Genomic DNA, 22,284 nt, shown 5'->3' with positions numbered 1-22,284 from the left:
ATTTACTCTTTGTGGTTACAAAGACATTGTAATCAAGGGCATATTTCCTGCTCTTATTGAAAATCAATAAAGAAAGGTTAATTCATTGCATAAAGCTGCCATATATCAATTCAATCAATAATGGAGAACATCTATTTTTAACAAACAAATAACGGACATTTTATTAAACAGGTAAATTGCTAAGAAAATATAGTGACCTGTTCAAGAATGGAAAAAAAAATTATATTGCATCAGCTATCTTCGTTTTCCTGGTACATTTGTGCTATGGACTGTAAACAAGAGGTGAAATCCTGGTCTCACTGAAGTTAATAAGAGTTCTGCCCTTGACTTCAATGAGACCAGGCTTTTTCCCTATGTAGGCAAGGTAAATACATCTGAACCAGAAATGCTCTCCTCCTTTCCACCATATGCTTTCCCAAAGTGAGCACGGAGCTTCAAGTAAATAGAGCTATGTGGGAATCTGGTCCTTTAAAGTTTTAATCATTTTTTTGAAATAATTAAAGAATGGAGAACCTCTGTTTTATTGATGGCTTTTCCTTCCCTTCTGAACTCAGACAGCTGGTTATACTCTGGATCTAATATGTGGGTTAGGATTGAAGCTGAGAGGGTTGGGTATTAGCCAAACCATTGACAGATCATGGTGAGGCTGGAGATTGTGAGATTAACTGTGCGTTTCAACCTTCACAGGAGTGATGGTTCGGAGTGTATTTATGATTTCATAGCTGCAGTGACAACCACAGTGCTATCCTGGTGGTGGTTCCACAGTCACCTAGATCAGAGGTCGGCAAACTATGGCCCTTGGGCCACATCTGGCCCTCGGGACCGTCCTGTCTGGCCCCCAAGCTCCTGGCCCAGGAGGCTAGCCCCTCCCATGCTGAGCCCTCTCCCCTGCAGCCTCAGCTCCCTCACTCCGCTGCCAGTTCAATGCTCTGGGCAGCAGGGCTGTGAGCTCCTGAGGCAGCTGTGCTGCATGGTGCTCTATGCTGCATGGTGACAGCAGCATGGCCGAGCTCCAGCCACGCTGTGTGGCTGTAGCATCGCCAGCCACTGGTGCTCCAGGCAGCATGGTAAAGGGGCACGGTGGGGGGAGGGGTTGGATAGAGGGCAGGGGAGTTTGGGGTGGTGGTCAGGGGGTGGGGTGTGTGTGTGTAGGGGTCGGGGGGGAAGAGGGGGTTGTATAGGAACAGGGGTCCGGGGGGGCAGTCAGGAAGGAGAGTGGGGGTTGGATGGGGCGGGAGGGGGCAGTCAGAGAAAGAGGTTCCGGGGGCGATGAGAGGACAGGGAGCGGTGAGGGTGGATGAAGCAGGTGTCCTGGAGGAGTTGTCAGGGAACGGAGGGGTTGGATGGGGAGTCCTGAGGGGGAAGATAGGAAATGGGGGCCAGGCCACGACTCCCTCCCCTAACCGGCCCTCCATACAATTTATGAAACTCAATGTGGCCCTCAGGCCAAAAAGTTTGCCTACTGCTGACCTAGATGATGATTAAGCCATTAGATTTAGTGTTTGTTTTCAATTCAGTGATTCAGTCAGTGGAAGTTGAAAGCACTCGGCACCTGACAGAAGACACTTGGTACAACTCTGAATTGGATACCTGCTCTGACTGAATAGAGTTCAGTTCTGCTGTGTCAAAGTAAATAGGATACAAGTCAGAGTGCTACTTCAACGCTTCTCTGGCTCATGTTCTGCATTTGCTCTTTATTTCTAAAAATTATTTTTTTTAAAAAAAGTAAAAGATACGATTGAAGTACATTGTACAAATTACAAGAATGAAACAGTGTCCATAATGTAATATTTATTTATGTTAAACATATGTTATATTATAGATCATGGCCTTTAAGAAAGAATATTATCCAGTTAAAGAAACTGCTAAGGAGAAGGGAAAAAAAAGTGTGTGTGTCATTTTATAAATTGTGTTGTAAAGAAATGTTTAGAAACACAAAAAGTGACTCTTTCCAGTAAATCATACAAGACAGTGCGTGACAAAATACTCTGAATATCTTATCTTTCAGAATAGCTTGAAAATGAATGTTTTGCACATGAACTACATCGATCCCAATAACTTAATGTTTGAGGAAATCAAAATCTTTGGATTGCCCCTTCAACCTACAATTCTTACTGTGTCTGTAAATGGTGTGGTGCAGAATTCTCCTCATAATATCAGCTATAATCCTTCAAATAAGGTAAATAATATTGGAATGCAGGGACAGAACCTTCTTAAGAATTTTATAAACTTTCTTTCAGGTGCTTAATAGAATGAGATCATGGATGTAATAATGTATAGTAAATCTGTTTTGTTGCAGAATAAAGGCACTTAACGCTACAATTGTGTTATGCTCAATAAAAATGTATAAAAAATGCATGCCGATTTTGTCCTCAGACACACACTTACAACTCTCAGTAGCCAGTAGAAGTTGTGCATGAACCCTAGATGGCTGGATTTGACTTAGAGTAGAGTGTCATATTTGCACAAGGTAAACAGTATTTGACATTAACATCAATGCTCAAAGAGTACTTTTAAAAACTAAAATGTGTGTGCTCTGAAAGCTGCTCAGGCATCAGTGCCACAGGCACTCCTCATCAGGATGAGTTCTGAGTGGCAGCCATATGGCAGATGTATGTGCTGAATAAGCAGTCACTTTAAAACCCCATTGAACTACCATTCATGACAAATCTTATGAAGGAACTTGAAAATCCTGCCACTGCTGTGTATCTGGTTTCTGCACCATCTTTTAACTATTACAGGTGATTGCGTTAAAGTACAATGATAGAAATAAAACAAATAGACCCAATATTGATTATAGTAATTGTGTCTTAGATTAGACACTTAAATCCATATTTAGGCACCTAATTAACAGTGGTCTGATGTTCGCTCATTATAAACTTCAGTGGAAGCTGTCAGTGCTCAGCCACTTTTATTTACTTGCTTAAGTATTAATTTAGGTGCTTGTTATAGAATTCAAGTCAGAAAATTTTAATTTTCACACATTATAAAAAATATTAATAAACTAAGTATTATGGGGTAGAGTCTCATCTAGAGTATGTTTTCATAGTTCCGTTAACATCAACAGAGCTATGACAATTTATACTCAATGAAAATCTGCCCCTATATGGGTTGAAGACAACATTGGTTGAGGTCAGTTTGAAAAATTGTTCTTTGTTCAATTCTTTACAGGTTACCCATGTAACTGGGCTTCAACTTGAACTAGGAAAATCATACTTACTGGAATGGAATCAGGAGTTAAATAACATTGAAAGATTTGATTGTCACCCTAGTCCCAATGCAACACAAGAGAAATGTGAAGCCTTGAACTGTATCTGGAATGTAAGAAAAAATTATTTCTCTAACGGGGAATAGGAGTAAAAAAATTAAGAAACGTTTATCTTTTTCCTTATAGTTTACTGTTGTGAAAAAGATGGATCAAGGCAATTTCAGAATGGAATTAGTCTGACAATATTCTCCTTTTATAAGACTTCTTTTAAACAAAGGGCCATATTGTCAGCTGCTGCATGATAGCATAGCACTGTTGACTTCAATGGAGCCAAGACAGTTTGGAACAGCTGAGGATCTGGCCAACATATATTAAAAATAGAAGATGATGTGGTATTCTTAAAAGACAGGGACAAATAATACTTATAGTTATGCTTCCACATACAGCTCTTCCCCCGCACATCAGCTCAGAGTGCTTTTTGCAGGTCAATCTGCCTTTGTCAGCATTCCATACTCTCACTAAAACAGGTTCTGATTAAAGATTAGTTCTACTGGCACATAAGATCTGGAGAAACCCTTGAACTTTAGAGAAGTTTTCATCCAGCTTTTAACTTAATGTTTTGGATCTGTCTTTGTAAAATGGATCCAGACAGGAACAGCTGATATGAAGTTCCTCAAACGTGGGTGACTTTCTTTTCCAGATCTAAATCTATGCTTTAAAACTTGGGTGCATCTCTAGCTCTGAAGTCTAAGATTCTGTGCAAGCCACTCCTGAGAACATAACAGCCATGATGGCTGATGTGTTTACCTCCACTTGTTGTACTACAAGTATCCAGTGTATAACTATGTGAAATGCTTTGGGATGATGACCATTTGAAAAGGGCTTTCTGTCTCTGTGTAAAATGAAATTTTATTCCAGTTGTGTGCTGGGACTTTTTTTTAAAAATAGAGAAACTTAATCTTATCAAATTGTGCATTGTGCAGTTGATTAAATCTCCACTGGGAACTGGGATGTGCCCAGCAAACTTATTTTCACTTGAGATCAACTAGACAGAGTTTGAAGCTAGGTGAAAGTTTACTGCATTAAGCTACATTAACAGATGCAATCACAAATAAATATACAATTCAGGCTCCCAAATACTGTTTACTGATCTACAATATACTTGACTTTTCAGCCTGTCTCCACTGATAATGTTCCATCCTGTTACTACCCTTCTGACTATGGTTATTCTGTCAGTCAAATTACATACACCTCTTCAGGTTTATCGGTGAACCTCAACAGAAATGGTAATTATGTTAATCGTGCTGCGACTTCTACTACCCCTATCAATACACTTCGCCTGGATGTGACCTATCATGACAACAATATGTTGCAATTTAAGGTAAATTCATTCTGAAAATGTTGTGAACTGAGATTATTCCTTTGGTTACATTTTTTAAAATCAGTTGTCTGCTTTTTGTACATTGGTTGACAACCCTGACTTTTCCACCTGATGAGGGAGGTTTCTTCATTTAGCTAAATAGCTGTTATTTGGGTTCAAGCCAAATCCTCTCTTCTCACAAGAGTTTATGTATTAGTTCTTATAACTTAATCCTATGTAATAGTGTATAAGCGCCCAAACAACCAATCAGAATTTGGAGAATCTGGAGGAACTTTATCATTAGGGTGTAAGTATTATGTATTAGCAGTAAGTATTACTGTAGTTATGATAACTTTTGTGCTAATGACAGTTATAAAACTATATTCTAAAAATAACTTTAATAAATTTTTAAAGTGAGCATATTGCATATATTGAATTCACCTATTAAGACAGACTATAGAATAAAGAGAACATAGATTTGGTATGTAAGCATAGCAAAAAACATAAAGCATTAACAAAAAACGTATAAAGGTGGCTTAAAAGTGTGAAAAAGTGAAAATTCTCTTTACTATGTATAAAAATAAATTCAGGGCCACATTAACCAACAGTAATCTCTTGAACAAAACAAAAGATTCTTCAACATTCATTGCTTCTTATATACCAGTCCATATATCTATTATTTTAATTATAATGATATAAGTAAGAAAACTGATACTGAAAGAGAATACCTCACCCAACACACTCACACTACAATTCTTTTTCTGTTTTAGCTAAATGTTTATTCAAGACTTTTAACTATATTGGTTGCATTTGAAAAAGTTTGTCAGAAATCTTCCTCTATTTAAGGTTTTACCAGTCTGAGAGGTGTACCGTGTATTTAATATGAGGAATAGTGATTGAACTTGTAATATTTTCTAAAAAGGGATTGAATTTTTAAGTGCTATCAATGTATTGATCTTTTTTATATTTTTATATGCACTCAAGTGAACTGATTTCTGCTTCATAGATTTATGATTACAGCAATAAAAGATATGAGGTTCCAGTACCACTAAATATCCCTAGCAGTCCTACAAGTACATATGAGAATCGACTCTATGAAGTAGCAATTCAGAACAATCCATTCGGCATCCAGATTCGACGCAAAAGCACAGGGACAATTATGTAAGTGAATCCTTTTCTTTTTTTGCTATAAGTAACATTTTTTTTTATTTTAGGTTGTGTCAAATCATGTTAGCTTCCACTGTATTGTGCTAGGTGAATTACCTCTTGTCCCCTCCCAGCCCTTCCCCAGTGGCAGGAGTCTGAAAAGTTTGTTGTTGTTGTTGTTTATGTTTGTATAATTTTACATGTTTTGTTGAAACCCTTTATTCTAGGGGGACCATTAATATATCTGAGAGATTATCTTCAGGCACTTCCCTAGAAATTTGTTTGCACTTTGAATGCAGTTGTTTCCACTGCAAAATGTCAGGCTCATCCTTCTAATCAAATTCAGAAAAAAGAGAAATTAGCCTTGCATCCTGAGGGATTTTTGCTAATATCCTCTATCCTTTGAGTCTGGATTGCTTAAATCTTTTGGATTATGAATGCTGATACAGCTGTTCAAAGTTGATACACATTCAAATGGAGAGACCTTACACCTGAGAGTGAGACAGACCTAGATGTGTAAGAACTGAGAAGAGAAGAGAGGAGATTTTTTAAGCAATGTTGCTTCTAGGGCTGTTTTCTGGAAGATGCACACAAGTGTGATAACTAAGGACTTAGTCTAATGCTGTATAAGTGTAATGGGGTACACTGGGACTCTGTGGCAGGGGAGGGTAACCCTCTTGGTCCACTACCCCATTTAACAGTTTTTTTCCCCCAGGGTCGTACCTGGGGAACAGGGGGTTGCCTTTGGTGGTCAAAGAGAGGAAAATGTCTCAGGAGGACCCCAGGGATTGTAGAAAGCAACCCCAAACAGCTGCCTCTGTTCATGGTCTGAAGCTGGTGTTCCAAATGAAAGAGTGGGTTTCTGATCCTCTATTTAACACTGAAGAATGTCTGGGGGTTTGCTGCTTTAGACTGCAGTTCAGACTCTGGCAGGGCTTTGGGAAGAGGGTACAGTTCACATCAGACAGACTCTCTTCCTTGTTCCTAGCTGTTGCATTATTTTAGAGACAGAGGAAAATACATTAAAATATTATTTTAATGTAAAAAAATTCTTTTGTTGCTACAAGAGTGTAGTATGCTTAAAAGAGGACACAAAGAGGACCCTGGGAATAAAGCCAAGTCAACCTAACTTCAATGCCTGGAAAAATACTGGGACAAATTATTAAACAATCAGTTTGTAAGCACCTAGAGGATAATAGGTTTATAAGGAATTCTCATAAGCAAATTAGGGAAATGCAGTGTAGGTGAAATTATTATCAAAAGGGGTGCACAACCAGTTGAAAGACTGTGTTCAAAGAGTAGTTATAAATGGTTTACTGTCAAACTGGGAGGCCATATCTAGTGGGGTCCCAAAGGGGTCATTCCTGGGTCTGGTACTATTCAATATTTCCATTAATGACTTAGATAATGGAGTGGAGAATGTGCTCATAAAATTTGCAGATGACACCAAGCTGGGAGGGATTGCAAATACTTTGGAGAACAGGACTAGAATTCAAAAAAACCTTGACGAAATGAAGAACTAGTCTGAAATCACCAAGACAAAATTCAGTAAAGATGAATGCAAAGTACTTCATTTAGGAAGGACAAAATCAAATGCACAACTTCTAAATGGCTAGGCAGTAGTACTGCAGAAAAAATCTGTGGTTATGGTGGGCCACAAGCTGAATGTGATTCAACAACTTGGTGCATTTGTGAAAATGGCTTATGTCATTCTCAGTGTATTAACAGGACTCTGGTATTTAAGACATGGAAGATAATTATTCTGCTGTAGTAGGCACTGATAAGGCCACAGCTGGAGTACTGTGTCCTGTTCTGGGCTCCACTCTTTAAGAAAAATATGGACAAATTGGAAAGAGACCAGAGGAGAGCAGCAAAAATGATAGAAGTTTTAGAAAATCTGATCTTTGAGAAAAAGTTTAAAAAAACTGGGCATCTTATAGTCTTGAGAGAAGAAGACTGAGGAGGACCCGATAAGTCTTCAAATATGTTAAGGTCTGTTATAAAAGAAGACTGCACGATAAAAAATAATGGGCTTCATCTGCAGCAAGAAAGACTAGGTAAATAGTAGGAAAAACTCTCTAATTATAAGTATAGACAAGCTCTGGAATAGGCTTCCAAAGTGGGTTGTGGGATTCTCATCGTTAGAGGTTTTTAAGAAGAGGTTGCGCAAACATTTGTCAGAGATGGTCTAGGTTTACTTCATCTGGCCTCAGCGCAGGTGGCTGGACATGATGAGTTCTCGAGGTCTCTTCCAACCCTAAGTTTCTATGATTCTATGATTTGTGAGTTGGAGGGGATATGATCTGCATGATTGTGAATGGAATCAGAGGTGTTCATTGGATAGCCTTCATACCAAAATGTGGTCCACTCTATTAAAAAGTTTGAGGACTCCTATAATTTAGACAATGTGGAAGACCAGAAAGTACAGATTAGAGGAGGAGGGGGAAGGGTTGGACTAGTTTGCATAGATCGGATAATAGGTTCAATTACTGTACACTTTTTAATGAACAAGGTTTTTTGTTTCTTTGGGTTTTTTTGGGGGGGGAGGAATTAGAAATGGATATGGGAGTTTCTGAGCTAAAACCCCTGGAACTACTTTGATATAGTTTTAAGTTTGTAAGAGAATGCTTTATGAATTAAAGTGTCTATTCTGTTTATTTATGATCAGCAAGAAATACGCTAAACTTAGCTCATTTAGGTGATCAGATACCATAATGAGAAATATATTTATAAGAAAGCAGATAAGTAGAAATGTAGATAATACTTATGTTGCGCCCATTGCTGTGGTTTCTAGGGTCAGACTAGCTCTTTCACCTCATTCATTTTTAAACTTTTTGCTTATCCCTATTAAGGAGAATATTTGCATGTAAGAGGAAATCTTAAAGAAAAAGCAGTGCAAAGCACCAAGTACTTACTAGTGATAATTGAAGACTTCAGGAAAAACCTAAGGGTCCCCCCTGTGAAAATTGCCATCATGGCTAATACGTTACACATTGACTAGACAGAATCTATATGAATGCTAAGCTTTTCCTTACCAGAACATAATTTTAAACACACAACCAAGTTCATTGTGGTTTTTATGTTACTCTGGAAGTTGTTGAAATTGCAGGTGCAGAAAAATGTTTAATGGATTAAATGCCACAATTAATTTGCAGATAGATCTCAGTAACATGACAGTAAACACATTTTGTGGGAGCGTTCCCTTTTCCCCCAATGACACATTATTGAAGGATAAAGGAGAACATTGATGCGAGCGCTTATATTACTTAAAATATATTTTACTTTCTCATTTATAAAAATCTATTTTGTAATACAATTTGTTCTTCTGAGGTACTTAAAATTGAATTGTACAGTGAATGCTTGGCCAACCAGAAAAAAAAACCCAAAACCCATTCATATCCGCAGCTCACTTTCCTGGAACTGCATAATTATTCAGAAGATCTATCATCAGATCATAATTAAATGAACAATAAAGAATGAGTTGAAATGCACATAACTTGCAGTGAATGAGATTCAGAGGTAGATTTTCAACACTGGGCAAAAATCTGCTATAAACAGTAATGACACCTCCTTGTTTACTAAATCACATGTGGCACCAGGGCTTGGACTGTAGAGGGGGCAGATGGGGACGGTGATCATATTGTTTCAAGCACCTCAACCAAAATAATCTCTGCCCATACATGTTGACAAAATGAGAGGACACTCATGATAAATTGTTCAAACGCCTCACTAAAATCGATGGCCTCTCAGAGCTGTTGTTTCAGGCTTTTTGCAAACTTTCATACACATCTCTGCATCGGTTACATTTGGGTCACATTATTAATGTTTTCTTTGCAACTATAACAGTAGGAGACATCCTTCTTTTTTTGTAAATGGAAAGGCGCGTTACTGGAGGACAAGATGGAAACATCAGTACAGGGGTAATGCAGTATAGGGGCATGTACTGGCTGTTTCTGAGCCCTTCACAGCATTGAAAACCTCTATTCCTCAATATTCTCCGCTGCTGCTTCATTCTTTCCACTTTTTACTGATGATAATGGGATAATTCTCATTCTGTTCCAGTTGGGATTCTCAGGTACCTGGCTTCACTTTTAGCGACATGTTCATTCAGATTTCTACCCGTCTGCCATCACAGTATATCTATGGATTTGGTGAAAATGAACACACTACGTTTCGGCGTGATATGAACTGGCACACCTGGGGAATGTTCGCCAAAGACCAGCCCCCTGGTGTAAGTAGAAACAGATTTTGTTTTTTCTCTAAGTAGCTACGCTTTCTTTGCTTTATATGCCTCTGGGTCTTTGTAGCTTGCTATTCACTTAAACTGAATCAAGGCAGACACTTTTTGAGAACTTGAATATACATTCCATTGATTTCTGCCTGGGGAATGGCAGGCTCATTTTGCCTATGGCTTGTAGGACCGATCTGAATGAACTACGCTTGGTACAGAAACTGAGGAAGGGGCAAAGTGGCATTACATTACGTTTGCATTCCCCTGGCTTGGAGGGGAAGGATTAAATGCGTGATTATATATGCAGGCAGGCCCGACATTGAAATCCCACATAGCCCGGTCAGTCCTGATTTGCAGACTTCATATCTCTGTCCTAGGCCTTTGTTAAGTTGAGAGACCAGTATTTGTGCTCATCCAAAGGTTATTGAAGTCAATGTAAGAGTCCCATTGGGCACTAGATCAGGCCTAGGATGTAGTGCAATTTGTGATAGACTGTCAGGGTTGGAAGGGACCTCAGGAGGTCATCTAGTCCAACCCCCTGCTCAATGCAGGACCCACCCCAACTAAATCCCCAAATGGCCCCCTCAAGGGTTGAACTCACAACCCTGGGTTTAGCAGGCCAATGCTCAAACCACTGAGCTATCCCTCTCCCCATATGGAAAAATGTATTTCAGGAATAGGCTATGGCCGTCTCTAATCCTGTTGTTTTAATTATGATCAAAGACCCTGACTGGAACTCAAGTCTTGATACAGACCTGAACAGTGGCAAATGCATCATATGCAAAAGTACATTGCTGCTTTTCATGGTTTTCAGCTGTTTAATTGCAAGCTAAACAAATGTGATGCCAATTTGCATATTATAGGATAGTCACATTTCCAAACAATGTAAAGGTTGCACCCACAGTAATGCTCACACACCTGTTCTGCATGCAAAATCCCAGACCTGTGTGAGCAAACCAGTATCTTGTAACAGGTAAATCAGTGTTAATGGATACTTGTGTATGCATATGTTGTTTTCTGCATGGTGATGTGAGGTTTGCAGCCCCTATAAAGTGAACAATGAAAGTGGTGACATATTTATCTTAGAGCTGTCCCGCACAACAGATATTTTGATTCCTTTGCAGTCCTGAAAAATCAGAAAAAAAATTGTTTCAGATGAAATTTATTTTTTTTTAAATTTTCAGCGAGTCTAATTTTTTTTTTTAATTTGAGTCAAACTAAATGTTTTGTTAGACCTGAAAGTTTTTTTTTTACATTTTTAAAAAATAAAGTGAAAGAAATGTATGAAACAAAGGTGCTGTAGACTGAAAAATCAAAAGGTCCTGCTTCAAAAATTTTGACACACACATATATTTTAATTTTTTTAATTAAAACAATTCAGTGAAACTGACAAGAATCTGTGAAATGTTTTGGTTTGACGAATCTGCATTCCCCCCTCCTCAAAAAAAAAAATCAGCCAAAAATTGTCATCTAGCTTCAATTGCTCTGTACCATTTCTTTCCTGTATATGCTGCTTCTCCACAACTCCAGTCACCACAGTTATGGTCTCCTGATCATTACAATTTCAGCTTTAATGCCTTTCAAATAAGAGTCACCAATGTGGATACTGATTACAAAAAAACCGCTTGAAAAGAGGAATGCTTTGTACTGGGAAAGGTGCTGCATGTTAGCAGGAATTTATCAATAGATATTCAGGGATCTAACGTCATATAATTATTTTTTTTCCATACTCAAAAGCTTTCAAACATATTGAGTTCAAAAGTTTCAAACTGAAAATAATCTTTTGGTAGGAAACTTAAATATTTACCTCCGTCTGTTTTAGAAGTGTGTGTGTGTGTGTGTGTGTAGGCAAAGGAAGAGATTTCTGATAATTCTCTTCAAGTTATTTGTCCAATCATTTATTATGATCACTTAAAGTATTTTTATTTATTTTGCAGTACAAATTGAATTCTTATGGTGTCCATCCTTTTTACATGGGCTTAGAAAATGATGGAAATGCTCATGGAGTCCTCTTACTTAACAGCAATGCAATGGGTAAAAAAAAAAAGCACCTTTTTTTATTTATTATTCCAGAAGTGTTTTCATATATTGTGTCCTTTTCCTTAAGAGCTGATTTATCTAAACATTCTCTTTCTGCTTTCATTTTCTGGATTTTCAGATGTCACATTCCAGCCAACTCCTGCTCTGACGTATCGCACTATTGGAGGAATTCTGGACTTTTACATGGTGTTGGGCCCAACGCCAGAGCTTGTTGTTCAGGAATATACTGCAGTAGGATTGATATGATGTTACAATTAATTACATTTTTTAGTCTTGATATCTTTTTTCATCATATTTCAATACTATATTTCCCCCCATTTTGTTGTTGTTAGCTGATTGGACGACCAGTCATGCCACCGTACTGGGCTTTGGGATTCCAGTTATGCCGTTATGGATACAAAAATGACACAGAAGTCTCTGACCTGTTCGAGGCAATGAAGACAGCTCAGATACCTTATGTATGTTGTTCCAATTAAAGTGTATGCTACTCTTTGAACTCTGATTTTTCAGACTGTCCTCTGATGAAAAGGAGAACAAAAACAACCACTGTAGAATAGAAACAACTGTTTGCACTAAACTGTAATTAATCTTCTTTGTTTACTATGAGTGAAATAACAATAGTGCTCTCTTTGCTTTTTATTAGCTGGACCTATTAATGGAAGCTATTTTGTACTATTGTATTTCATATTTTAAAATCTTATTATCTTATATATGGCATGATTGCAATTAAGGAGCTGATGTAATTCAATGAATATGGACACACATTGCCCCCACGTTGAGATCAATCCTATATTCCTTGTGCTCTTAAAAGTCTTACTGAGTGAGTGGACGTAATGGAGGTGCAAGAAATGCAGGACTTGGTTCATAATGCAGACAAATTGGGGTACTGGCTAGATTTAGCCGTTTGAAGGCAGGATCGTCTTGGGCTGGGGTGTGATGCAGCTGAAGTTCCTGTTAAGAATTTTTGTTAACTCCCTTGGGCTCCACAGATTGAGACTTTGTTGATGCCATTGTGAAAATTATTCTGTGCCTCCCACACAGACATGGCTTGTAACATTTTTAAAAAATGCTTTGAGACAAACAGCTTTGGCGTATAGCTTATACCCCAATGCCCTTGTATTTTCTCATATAATTATCATTTGCATTACAGTAACACCTGCAGGGCCCAGTCAGAAATGGGCCCCCTTGTGCCTAGGCACAATGGTATAATGTTACAGAAACCAGTAGGAAGGATCAGGAGATGGAGGAGAAGCAGGGAAAATGCAAAATATATTCTATGTTATACTTTTCCATCCTGAAGTATCATTGAAGGACCATGGCTGGGCACTCACCCAAGGGAATCTTCAAAAGGACCCAGCATAATGATCCATCAGGCTAAAGGTGTTCCTTCACTTTATGATGCAGATCAATACATGACATGGAAGCATCTCAATATGTGACGCACTGATGTACATAGCCATTTTCCTCACTATTTCATGGCACTGACACCCACCCACCCTCAATTAAAATGGGAAATCATTCTTCTCTAGTGTATAGCAATTTTTTCTAGTGATAGCAAACTTCAGAATGAGTTAGCTGATAAAATATCTAATTTCATAGTGGTCTTGATTTTGGGAGTGTGTAAGTACATTCATTTGACATCCTTTGTTTTAAGATGCAGCAGCTTCCAATTTTACTTAGAGAAAAGCAGCAGCTATCTTAATTTGACTGCAGTGTTATAAATACACACCTAGCAAAAAGGATGATTGCTTTACATCCATTGTTTTTGTGAACTGCAGGACGTACAATACACGGATATTGATTACATGGAACGGCAATTAGACTTTACCCTCAGCCCAGACTTTGCTGGACTACCAGCTCTGGTTGATAGAATGAAAAAGGAAGGAATGCGATTCATCATTATCCTGGTGAGTGTTTTTTTCCCCTTTTTTCCCTGGCCACAGATCAAAAAGTTATATACTTCACATAATACTCTCGATGTGTATAAAACAGGACTGTCCAGTGATTAAAATAATTAATCGAGATTAATTGTGCGATTAAAAAAATTAATTGTGATTAATCACACTGTTAAACAAGAATAGAATACCATTTATGTAAATATTTTTGGATATTTTCTACAGTTTCAAATATATTGATGACAGGTTTTTCTTGATAATGATCCAAAACAGTGCAGACTGATGCATGTTAATTTTCATCATCTGAGTCAGATGCCACCAGCAGAAGATAGATTTTCTTTTTTGGTGGGTTCTATAGTTTCTGCATCAGAGTGTTGCTCTTTTAGGACTTCTGTAAGCATGCTCCATACCTCATCCCTCTCAGATTTTGGAAGGCACTTCAGATTCTTAAACCTTGGGTTTAGTGCTGTAGCTATCTTTAGAAATTTCACATTGGTATCTTCTTTTGCATTTTATTAAATTTGCAGTGAAAATGTTCTTAAAATGAACAACGTGTGCTGGGTCATCATCTGAGACTGCTAAAACATGAAATATATGGCAGAATGTGGGTAAAACAGAGCAGGAGGCGTACAATTTTCCCCAAGGAGTTGTTACACATTTAATTAATGCATTTCTTGTTTTAAACAAGCATTATCAGCATGGAAGCATATCCTCTGGAACAATGGCTGAAGCACAGAAAGGCATATGAATCTGTAGTGCATCTGGCACGTAAATATCTTGTAATGCCAGCTACAACAGTGCCATGCGACAGCCTGTTAGGGTCACCAGACATCCCGATTTTATCGGGACTGTCCCAATATGTACTTATTTGTCCTGCATCCCGACTGATGTTCAGTTGGGATGCAAATTGTCCCAATGTTCTGCACTTCGGAGCACAGGTGGAGGGGGCTAATGCCCTCAACCCAGCCCTGGCCCCGCCCTGACTCCACCCTCTCTCTGCCTCATTGGATCCCTCCCCAAATCCCCACCCTGGCCCCGCCTCTTCTTCAAGCATGCCACATTCCTCCTCCACCCCCCTCCCTCCCAGGCTTGAGAGTCAGCTGTATGGTGCTGTAAGCGCTGAGAGGGAGGGGGGAGAAGCAGGATGTGGCAGCCCACTCAGGGGAGGCGGAGGTGAGCTAGTGCAGTGGGGGGTGGGGCAGGGAGCTGCTGGTGGGTGCTCAGCCCCCACCAATTTTTCCTATACTCTGGTGGCTTTTTATTTATTTATTTATTTATTTATTTATTGTTCTACCACTGGCTCTGGTTTTTTGCTCTGCTGCCAGCTCTCTCTTTTTTTTCCCCTCTGCTGGCGAACATCCCTCCCCTGCCATGGCCTGATATTTCATGTCTCTCAGCTGGTCACCCTACAGCCTGTTCTCACTTTCAGGTGACATTGTAATTAAGAAGTGAGCAGTATTATCTCCCATAAATCTAAACAAACTTGTTTCTCTTAGCATTTGTCTGCACAAGAAATAGGACTGAGTGGACTTGTAGGCTGTAAAGTTTTACATTGCTTTGTTTTTGAGTGCAGTTTTATAACAGGTAAACCTATTTGTAAGTTACACTTTCATGATGAAGAGATTGCACTACAGTACTTTTATGAGGTGAATTGAAAAATACCATTTCTTTTGTTTTTTATAGTGCAAATATTTGTAATAAAAATAATATAAAGTGAGCACTGTACACTTGTATCCTGTGTTGTAATTGAAATTGATATATTTGAAAATGTAGGAAAACATCCAAAAATGTAATAAATTTCAATTGGCATTCTATTGTTTAACAGTGCAAATAATCGTGATTCATTTTTTTAACTGTGATTCATTTTTTTGAGTTAATCGCATGAGTTAACTGTGATTAATCGACAGCCCTAGTATTAAATTGTTCTCCGTACAAATGTAAAATTGTATTCTCTTTAATTTTAGGATCCAGCCATTTCAGGCAACGAAACCAATTATCTAGCCTACACAAGAGGTGTCCAGGAAGATGTTTTTATTAAATGGCCCAATAGCAGTGAAATTGTGTGGGGAAAGGTACTGTTTTTAGATTACTTGATAACACCTGAGATGTTATTTCCAAATATGAATCATATTAGCATGCTTAAGAGGTGATTTGATCATGGTTTACAAGTACCTACCTGGGGAAGAGATTTCTGATAGTAAGCAGCTTTTTAATCATCTAGAAAAAAAGTATAAGATGACGCAGTAATTGGAAGCTGAAGCTAGACATATTCAGACTAGAAGTGAGCTACACATTTTCAACAGTGAGGATAATTAACTGGTGGAACAACTTACCTTGGGATATGGTGGATTCTCGCTTGAAGTCCTGAATTTAAGACTGAAAATCTTTGTAAAAGATATGCTTAGCAGACAGAGAAGTTATGGTCTTGATTCAGAAATTGTTGCATGAGATTCTTCAGCCTGTGTTATGCACGAAGTAAGACGAGATGATCATAATGGTCCATTTTGGCCTTAAAGCTCTATTAATCTAACCTTGGAAGTAACAAATCAAAGAGAACAGTAAGCTATTCCATAAGCAGAAGAGAGAGATTATTTTCATTGGTTGCCAGAGTTTTCTTCAAATGAAAGTATTCCTCTTAAAACTTAAATCCGTTAGCAAATTAAATAGGAATTCTCCAACAATAGCCATTTGTATGACATATGCATGTTCTCACCCCACAGTATACCTGCAAAAGTAAATTCCTCTTGGGAAAATATCTACAAATATTAGCTAAGTTCAATGACTGGACTCTGCTGGTGGAAGCCAGCTGCAGGGATCCAGCAGCAGTAAACCCACATGTAGCAGAATTGCATTGGAACAAGCTGTCAGCATCTCTGAAGCAACTGGAGGGCCCAGAGTTGGCCAGTGTAACTTGAAAGTGGATCGGACCATCCAGTGGGAGGTTGGGGCCAGGACACCTGAGATGCATTGATTCAATCAGTAGAGTTGGGGCTGCTATTTAAAGTTACCCTCCCCTTAGGGAGATCAGTGACATTATTACTTGCCCTCTGACAGGGTTAATCATCATCTGGTGCATCTGCACATGAAAGAAGTGCAAATGTCACACCCATGTATCTGTGACCCAAACTGTTCTCTCCAGCTCTGTGGATAGAGAGCACAGCAACAGATCTCTCTGGAGGGAAACATGCAAGCTATAGGTAAACATGGGAGTCAGCATAGCAGCTGCTGAAGGAACAGGCCGGGCATAAGAGGAAATAGCTGGGTGATGGACAGTCTTCTGTGGATATGTCTCACTCTATAGCCACAGCAATTTCTTTCCTTTTAATAGCTGACTGCCACAGTATCAACGTAGGCACTTTTTGCCTCCACACTGTGGAATTATCCTATTGACCAAAATTTTGTAGTGCCATTGGCTTATTGAGAAGCCCTTGATCCGGTCAGGGAACTGGAGGGGCAGAGTAGGAAAGCTGGGAAGCAGTATGGAACTATATTGTTTTCATGACGATGGCTGTGACCTCTAGTGTTTTCTCTGAGATCTGCATGGATCTGGAGGGATCTATGGGCTTGGATTTGTTTTGGGGAGTCTTTAGTTCTGAAGGGAAGTACTTTCCTATATCCTCTGTGAGATTGCCTTTATAGGGGACACCATGGCACTCAGTATGCCTTGAATACTGTTTTTTCTGTGTATTACCACAGTTGAGCCTATGCCATGCTCCATGCAGAGCCATTTATATATTATAAAGCCTAAGGTCGCCTTTTAAAATTCAGTTTAAAAGTAGTCTCTGATAAACAAAACAGAAATAGTTGCATGTTGTAAGAAAGTCCAAATCTTCAGTGTTGGAAACAGGAGAGAACAGAACGCAATTCATGTTAATTATATACAGTATTATGTTTCAAGTTTGAGTTTGGCTCAAATGAGGTTCATGTTTTTCTAATGCAAAATATTTTGCAGCAGAACAATGAAAAGGTGAATATGGTTATCCATCAGCTTTAGGGATGATTTGCATGGAAAGGATCATGTGTGGTGGGACATAGTGGCCATGAAAGCAATTAGGGATGAAGGGAGGATCAGGAAATTTTGTAAAGAGGGTGATTAGGTTATTGCTTTTGAAAAACAGCTGCTTTGTTTATTAGAATTCCATCATTGTGCCTAAAACATAGTGTGTGACATAAATTTTGTACCAGCCTGTGTAATTTAGAATGATTGAATTTTTTTTTTAAATGTCCTTCCTCTTATTAGGTTTGGCCAGATTTTCCCAATGTAGTTGTTAATGAATCGCTAGACTGGGACACTCAAGTGAAGGTAAGTGTATTGCATTGCTACAATGAAATGTTTTGATTGCTTACTGACAGCTATTGGCAAAACCAGAAGGGGTATTGAGTTTCAAGGAAAGTAGCAAAGCAGTTATCAGATGTAATCTATTTTAACAGATGAGGTAGAAACATAGAAAATGGGTAGCCAAATCTTCTATAGCATCTAAGAAAAAACATAAGACAATCTAGAGCCTTTTACAAGCCCCACCACATTTTAAAGTTAGCAATGCTTCTTGTTCTATTGACAATCTTTGTCATGTATTGTAAAAGGGATTCATGTTGTGTCACTTTATTTCTTGTTTCTGTATACTTCATTGGAAAAAATAAGTCTTTGCCTAGCAAATCTTCATACAGTTCATACAATTCAGTGCCCTGATGTGATGTTTGTTTCATTTAAATATTGTATAAAGTTTATCCTACCTGTATAAAGTTTATCCTACCCCATCATGTGCTTAAGGCTCAACCCTACAACAATACCCTTAGTTGACTTTAGCAGGAGTTTAGGGCAAACAACTCCTTGTAGGATTTGAACCCATGCAAAATTAAGATCTAGACTCAGTTAAGTGTAAAATGGTGAACTAATGAAAATATTAAAATTAATATTATAAACACGTAATTGAAAAGCTCTGACCAAGTATTTGATGTGAAATCTCCCATTTATATGGCTAGATTATAATCCTTTGTTGTCCTCTCATTCATTGAGAACATCATCTTTTTCCCTATTCAAGTATAGTCTCACTGACGTTAAATTTTGCCACTCTAGGCAAATTATTCCTCTGGGCCCCAAGTAACCAGTATGATCAGACACAATCTGATAAAAAGTGTCTGTTATCTAAGGGTTAGAGCAGAGGGTAAGAACCTGATTTTCATTTACATTAAGTCTAGCTATGCCATTGTATTTTTTGGGGGTTATACTACTGCCCATCTCCATAATATCTGAGCCATTGGTGCTCATTTAGGCTCTGGCAACGTAAAGGGGCTTAAAGTGAGTGCACATTTATGATCTAAGGTCCCTTGTTACAGCTAGAGAATTGTAAAGAGGTCTTTGTGTAAATGCAAATCAGACTCTAAGGCCATGGCTACACTAGAGAGTTGCAGCGCTGGTGAGGGGGTTACAGCGCTGCAACTTAGGATGTGGCCACACTTGCAAAGCACGGCCAGCGCTGCAACTCCCTGGTTGCAGCGCTGACTGTACACCCGGTCGAGCCTCGGGTGTAGGGATTCCAGCTCTGGTGATCCAGCGCTGGTCAGCAAGTGTGGACATCCACCAGCGCTTTTATTGACCTCTGGGGTATAAGGAGGTATCCCAGAATTCCTGTCCACAACAAACCGGAAGAAAGGGAGAGCTCGGAGTTCAGCCAAACTGCTTATTTAAAAAACAAACACAGCTCCTGTTTGCTGAGCGAGCGGAGGCAGGCAGGGGAATTACTTTGGAATGTTCACAGCTGTTTGCTTGAAGAGAGAAACAGCACTCTCACACGGCAGAGGGGGGAGAGGGGGAAGTCCGTGTTGAGCAGTTGCTTATCTGGTCTGACGGGTATTTAGCAGTACATAATTTGCATTTAGTGAATGAGAGAGGAGTGGGGGAAGGGAGTTAGAACTTTTAAAATGATTGAAGGTAGGCACTGTGTATCTTCCAGTCCTTAGAACTTGCAAGGCAGGTCGCTGAGAACAGAGTCAACTCCAAAAATCCATTCTGTCTGTCTCCTCCACGCTCCCTGTCACATTCCACCCCACCCCCCTCTTTTGAAAAGCACGTTGCAGCCACTTGAATGCTGGGATAGCTGCCCACAATGCATCACTCCCAACAGCCCTGCAAGTGCTGCAAATGTGGCCACACTGCAGCGCTGGTAGCTGTCAGTGTGGCCACACTGCAGCGCTGGCCCTACACAGCTGTACGAACACAGCTGTAACTACTAGCGCTGCAAAACTGTAAGTGTAGACATGGCCTAAGAGTCAGAACTGCTGGGTTAGTTTCCAGGCTCTGCACTGATTTGCAGTGTTGTTTGTCACAATTCACTCTGCCTTTCTGTGGAAATTCCAGAAGGGGTTAAAAATGGAATTGTGATCCACATTTATTTTTAAAGAAAAACCTAAAATGCACATTGACATATAACCCTTCTTATTTTTTTATGTTCCTATTATAGTTCAAAAGTAACCACACCATTTCTCTAAATGTTACAACCCATATAAAAGTAAAATCTCTTTTAGTCCATCAGCGTGTTAAGAATCACAGAAAATGGCATTTATAGTTAGAACTGTGCAAACCATTACCTAGGACATCAGAAACCATGCAAAATTTGCACGGTTGGAAATCCTATAATTTCATTTCAATAATCTATATCTTTCTATGTTGTCTGTTACTTTTACAGCTATACAGAGCTTATGCAGCTTTCCCAGATTTCTTCCGCAACACCACAGCTCAGTGGTGGCAAAGAGAAATAAGAGAATACCACACTAACCCAAATCAACCAGAGAAAAGTGTGAAGTTTGATGGCTTGTGGATTGTAAGCGTATATATATTTTCTGTTTTATAGCTAAGTTTTTTGTTTACCTTTGGTTTTAATAATTATAGGAAAATTCTGCTGAAGTAAAAAAGTATTTTAAATTACTGAAACTCTTTTTTAGCATTTGTAGGAGTTGGTTCAAAGTCTTGAAGAATGTGGAGACGTGCCTGACTCTCAAAGTTCAGAGCCAGTTCTGGATCAAAACTTCCTGAACTTTGTCCTGTCCATATTCGGGATTTAGCGTCTGCTCATTATAGAGATAGGAGCCAAGCACAATGTTTATACTGCAAGTCTACACTCCCTTCAATTTGGTGGGGCTCATGTCCATGGTTTTAGTTTGAAAACTAAACTATTGAAAACTAACATGTTGTCTTGATATAGCTGTAGCAGATTAGCTCTATAGCCTCAGTGGCAGAGCCCAAATTACCATGGAAACCTGCATGTTAATCCCACTTGCAAATTCAATGGGTTTGCTTACTTGCTACTGTATGTTAAGGACAGTGGGGTTGGAGAGACCTCCTCAGTTTGTGATGGATCTGCACCTGCCTCTCCCAGCTCCATTACAATGTTCTCTCATGCCAGGGTCTGGAGTGGTTGTTGCATGCTGCATATTTTGCTCTGATATGCAATGGAATGATCACTTCACACAATTATGAAGGTTACAGTCTCCCTCAGCATAAGAAATTAAAAATATGAAAGTTTATCTGACTGACTTTTCCCATAATACCTTGTGATTCAAAGAATTCTGTGTTAAATCCAATCATGCCTAACTCCTTTTCACATCCCATTCCTTTCAGAAAGTAAGCATGAAGAAGTAGTTGTTCAATTGAATTTATTAGGAATATTAATACAACATTATCTGCTGAAGAACAAGTCCTAATTCTTTTATTAGTGATATATTTTAATTTCATTACCTAAATAACATTATCTCAATTTTCCTCCTCCCCCATTTAAATATCCCTTTTAGAATGATTTTTCTTGTAAATACTTGTCCACAGAACAAGTCTCCCAAACAGTTTGCTAAAACTGCCATCTCTGCTGCACAACTGCAGAACAATGCTAGATGGAGTGTGTTGTTTGTTTCTAAAATGGAATAGACATGCAATAGCTATGGGAGATATCTAATGTTAATATATTGTTGTCTCAAAGAAGAGAAATACCTAGCCATCCAGTAAAATGTTTGGTATCTTTCAATAATGCCACCCTTGTTGTATTATTTTAACCAGTGGACAACATAATGTACCAACCAAGGCCACACAAACTATTACACATATTGAAGGTCAGAGATGAATAATTTATCTATCCATGTACAAAATTAGCCTTTTCAGTTAATATATATGAGTTTGTTTAAAAATTAGTCCAGTACCTTCAATAATTACCATGGGCCGCATCTCAAGGATCACATCACAGAATTTGTTATTTTCCTGGAGACTTTCTAGCTGTACCTATATCTATGCTTTCATTTCTAGAAGGCAGGATATTAAGGAAGTTTCCCAGCAGAGACTCTGTTTCTTTTTCAGCTGGCCCTCTGGAAAAGAAACATTTAGGCTGTGATTTCTCAAAATACGAAAGAGGAAGGTAGG

The 22,284-nt window shown here is 38.8% G+C and overlaps 1 protein-coding gene across 1 annotated transcript in view; it reads left to right on the top strand.

The window, feature by feature from the left end:
* Window positions 1–22,284, top strand: part of SI (sucrase-isomaltase) — a 200,856-nt gene that overhangs the window by 70,947 nt on the left and 107,625 nt on the right. The window contains exons 24-35 of the mRNA XM_050965764.1: window positions 2,009–2,179; window positions 3,172–3,321; window positions 4,383–4,589; window positions 5,575–5,729; window positions 9,777–9,945; window positions 11,883–11,979; window positions 12,104–12,216; window positions 12,318–12,443; window positions 13,764–13,892; window positions 15,845–15,952; window positions 18,121–18,183; window positions 20,567–20,701. Coding sequence (XP_050821721.1) covers window positions 2,009–2,179; window positions 3,172–3,321; window positions 4,383–4,589; window positions 5,575–5,729; window positions 9,777–9,945; window positions 11,883–11,979; window positions 12,104–12,216; window positions 12,318–12,443; window positions 13,764–13,892; window positions 15,845–15,952; window positions 18,121–18,183; window positions 20,567–20,701 — 1,623 coding nt within the window. The remainder of the gene's footprint in view (window positions 1–2,008; window positions 2,180–3,171; window positions 3,322–4,382; window positions 4,590–5,574; window positions 5,730–9,776; window positions 9,946–11,882; window positions 11,980–12,103; window positions 12,217–12,317; window positions 12,444–13,763; window positions 13,893–15,844; window positions 15,953–18,120; window positions 18,184–20,566; window positions 20,702–22,284) is intronic.

The sequence above is a fragment of the Gopherus flavomarginatus genome, chromosome 8 (genome assembly GCF_025201925.1).
Source record: "Gopherus flavomarginatus isolate rGopFla2 chromosome 8, rGopFla2.mat.asm, whole genome shotgun sequence".
Taxonomy (NCBI): Eukaryota; Metazoa; Chordata; order Testudines; family Testudinidae; genus Gopherus; species Gopherus flavomarginatus.
Note: the sequence above shows the minus strand (reverse complement) of the source record. Positions and strands in the feature narration are given on the sequence as shown.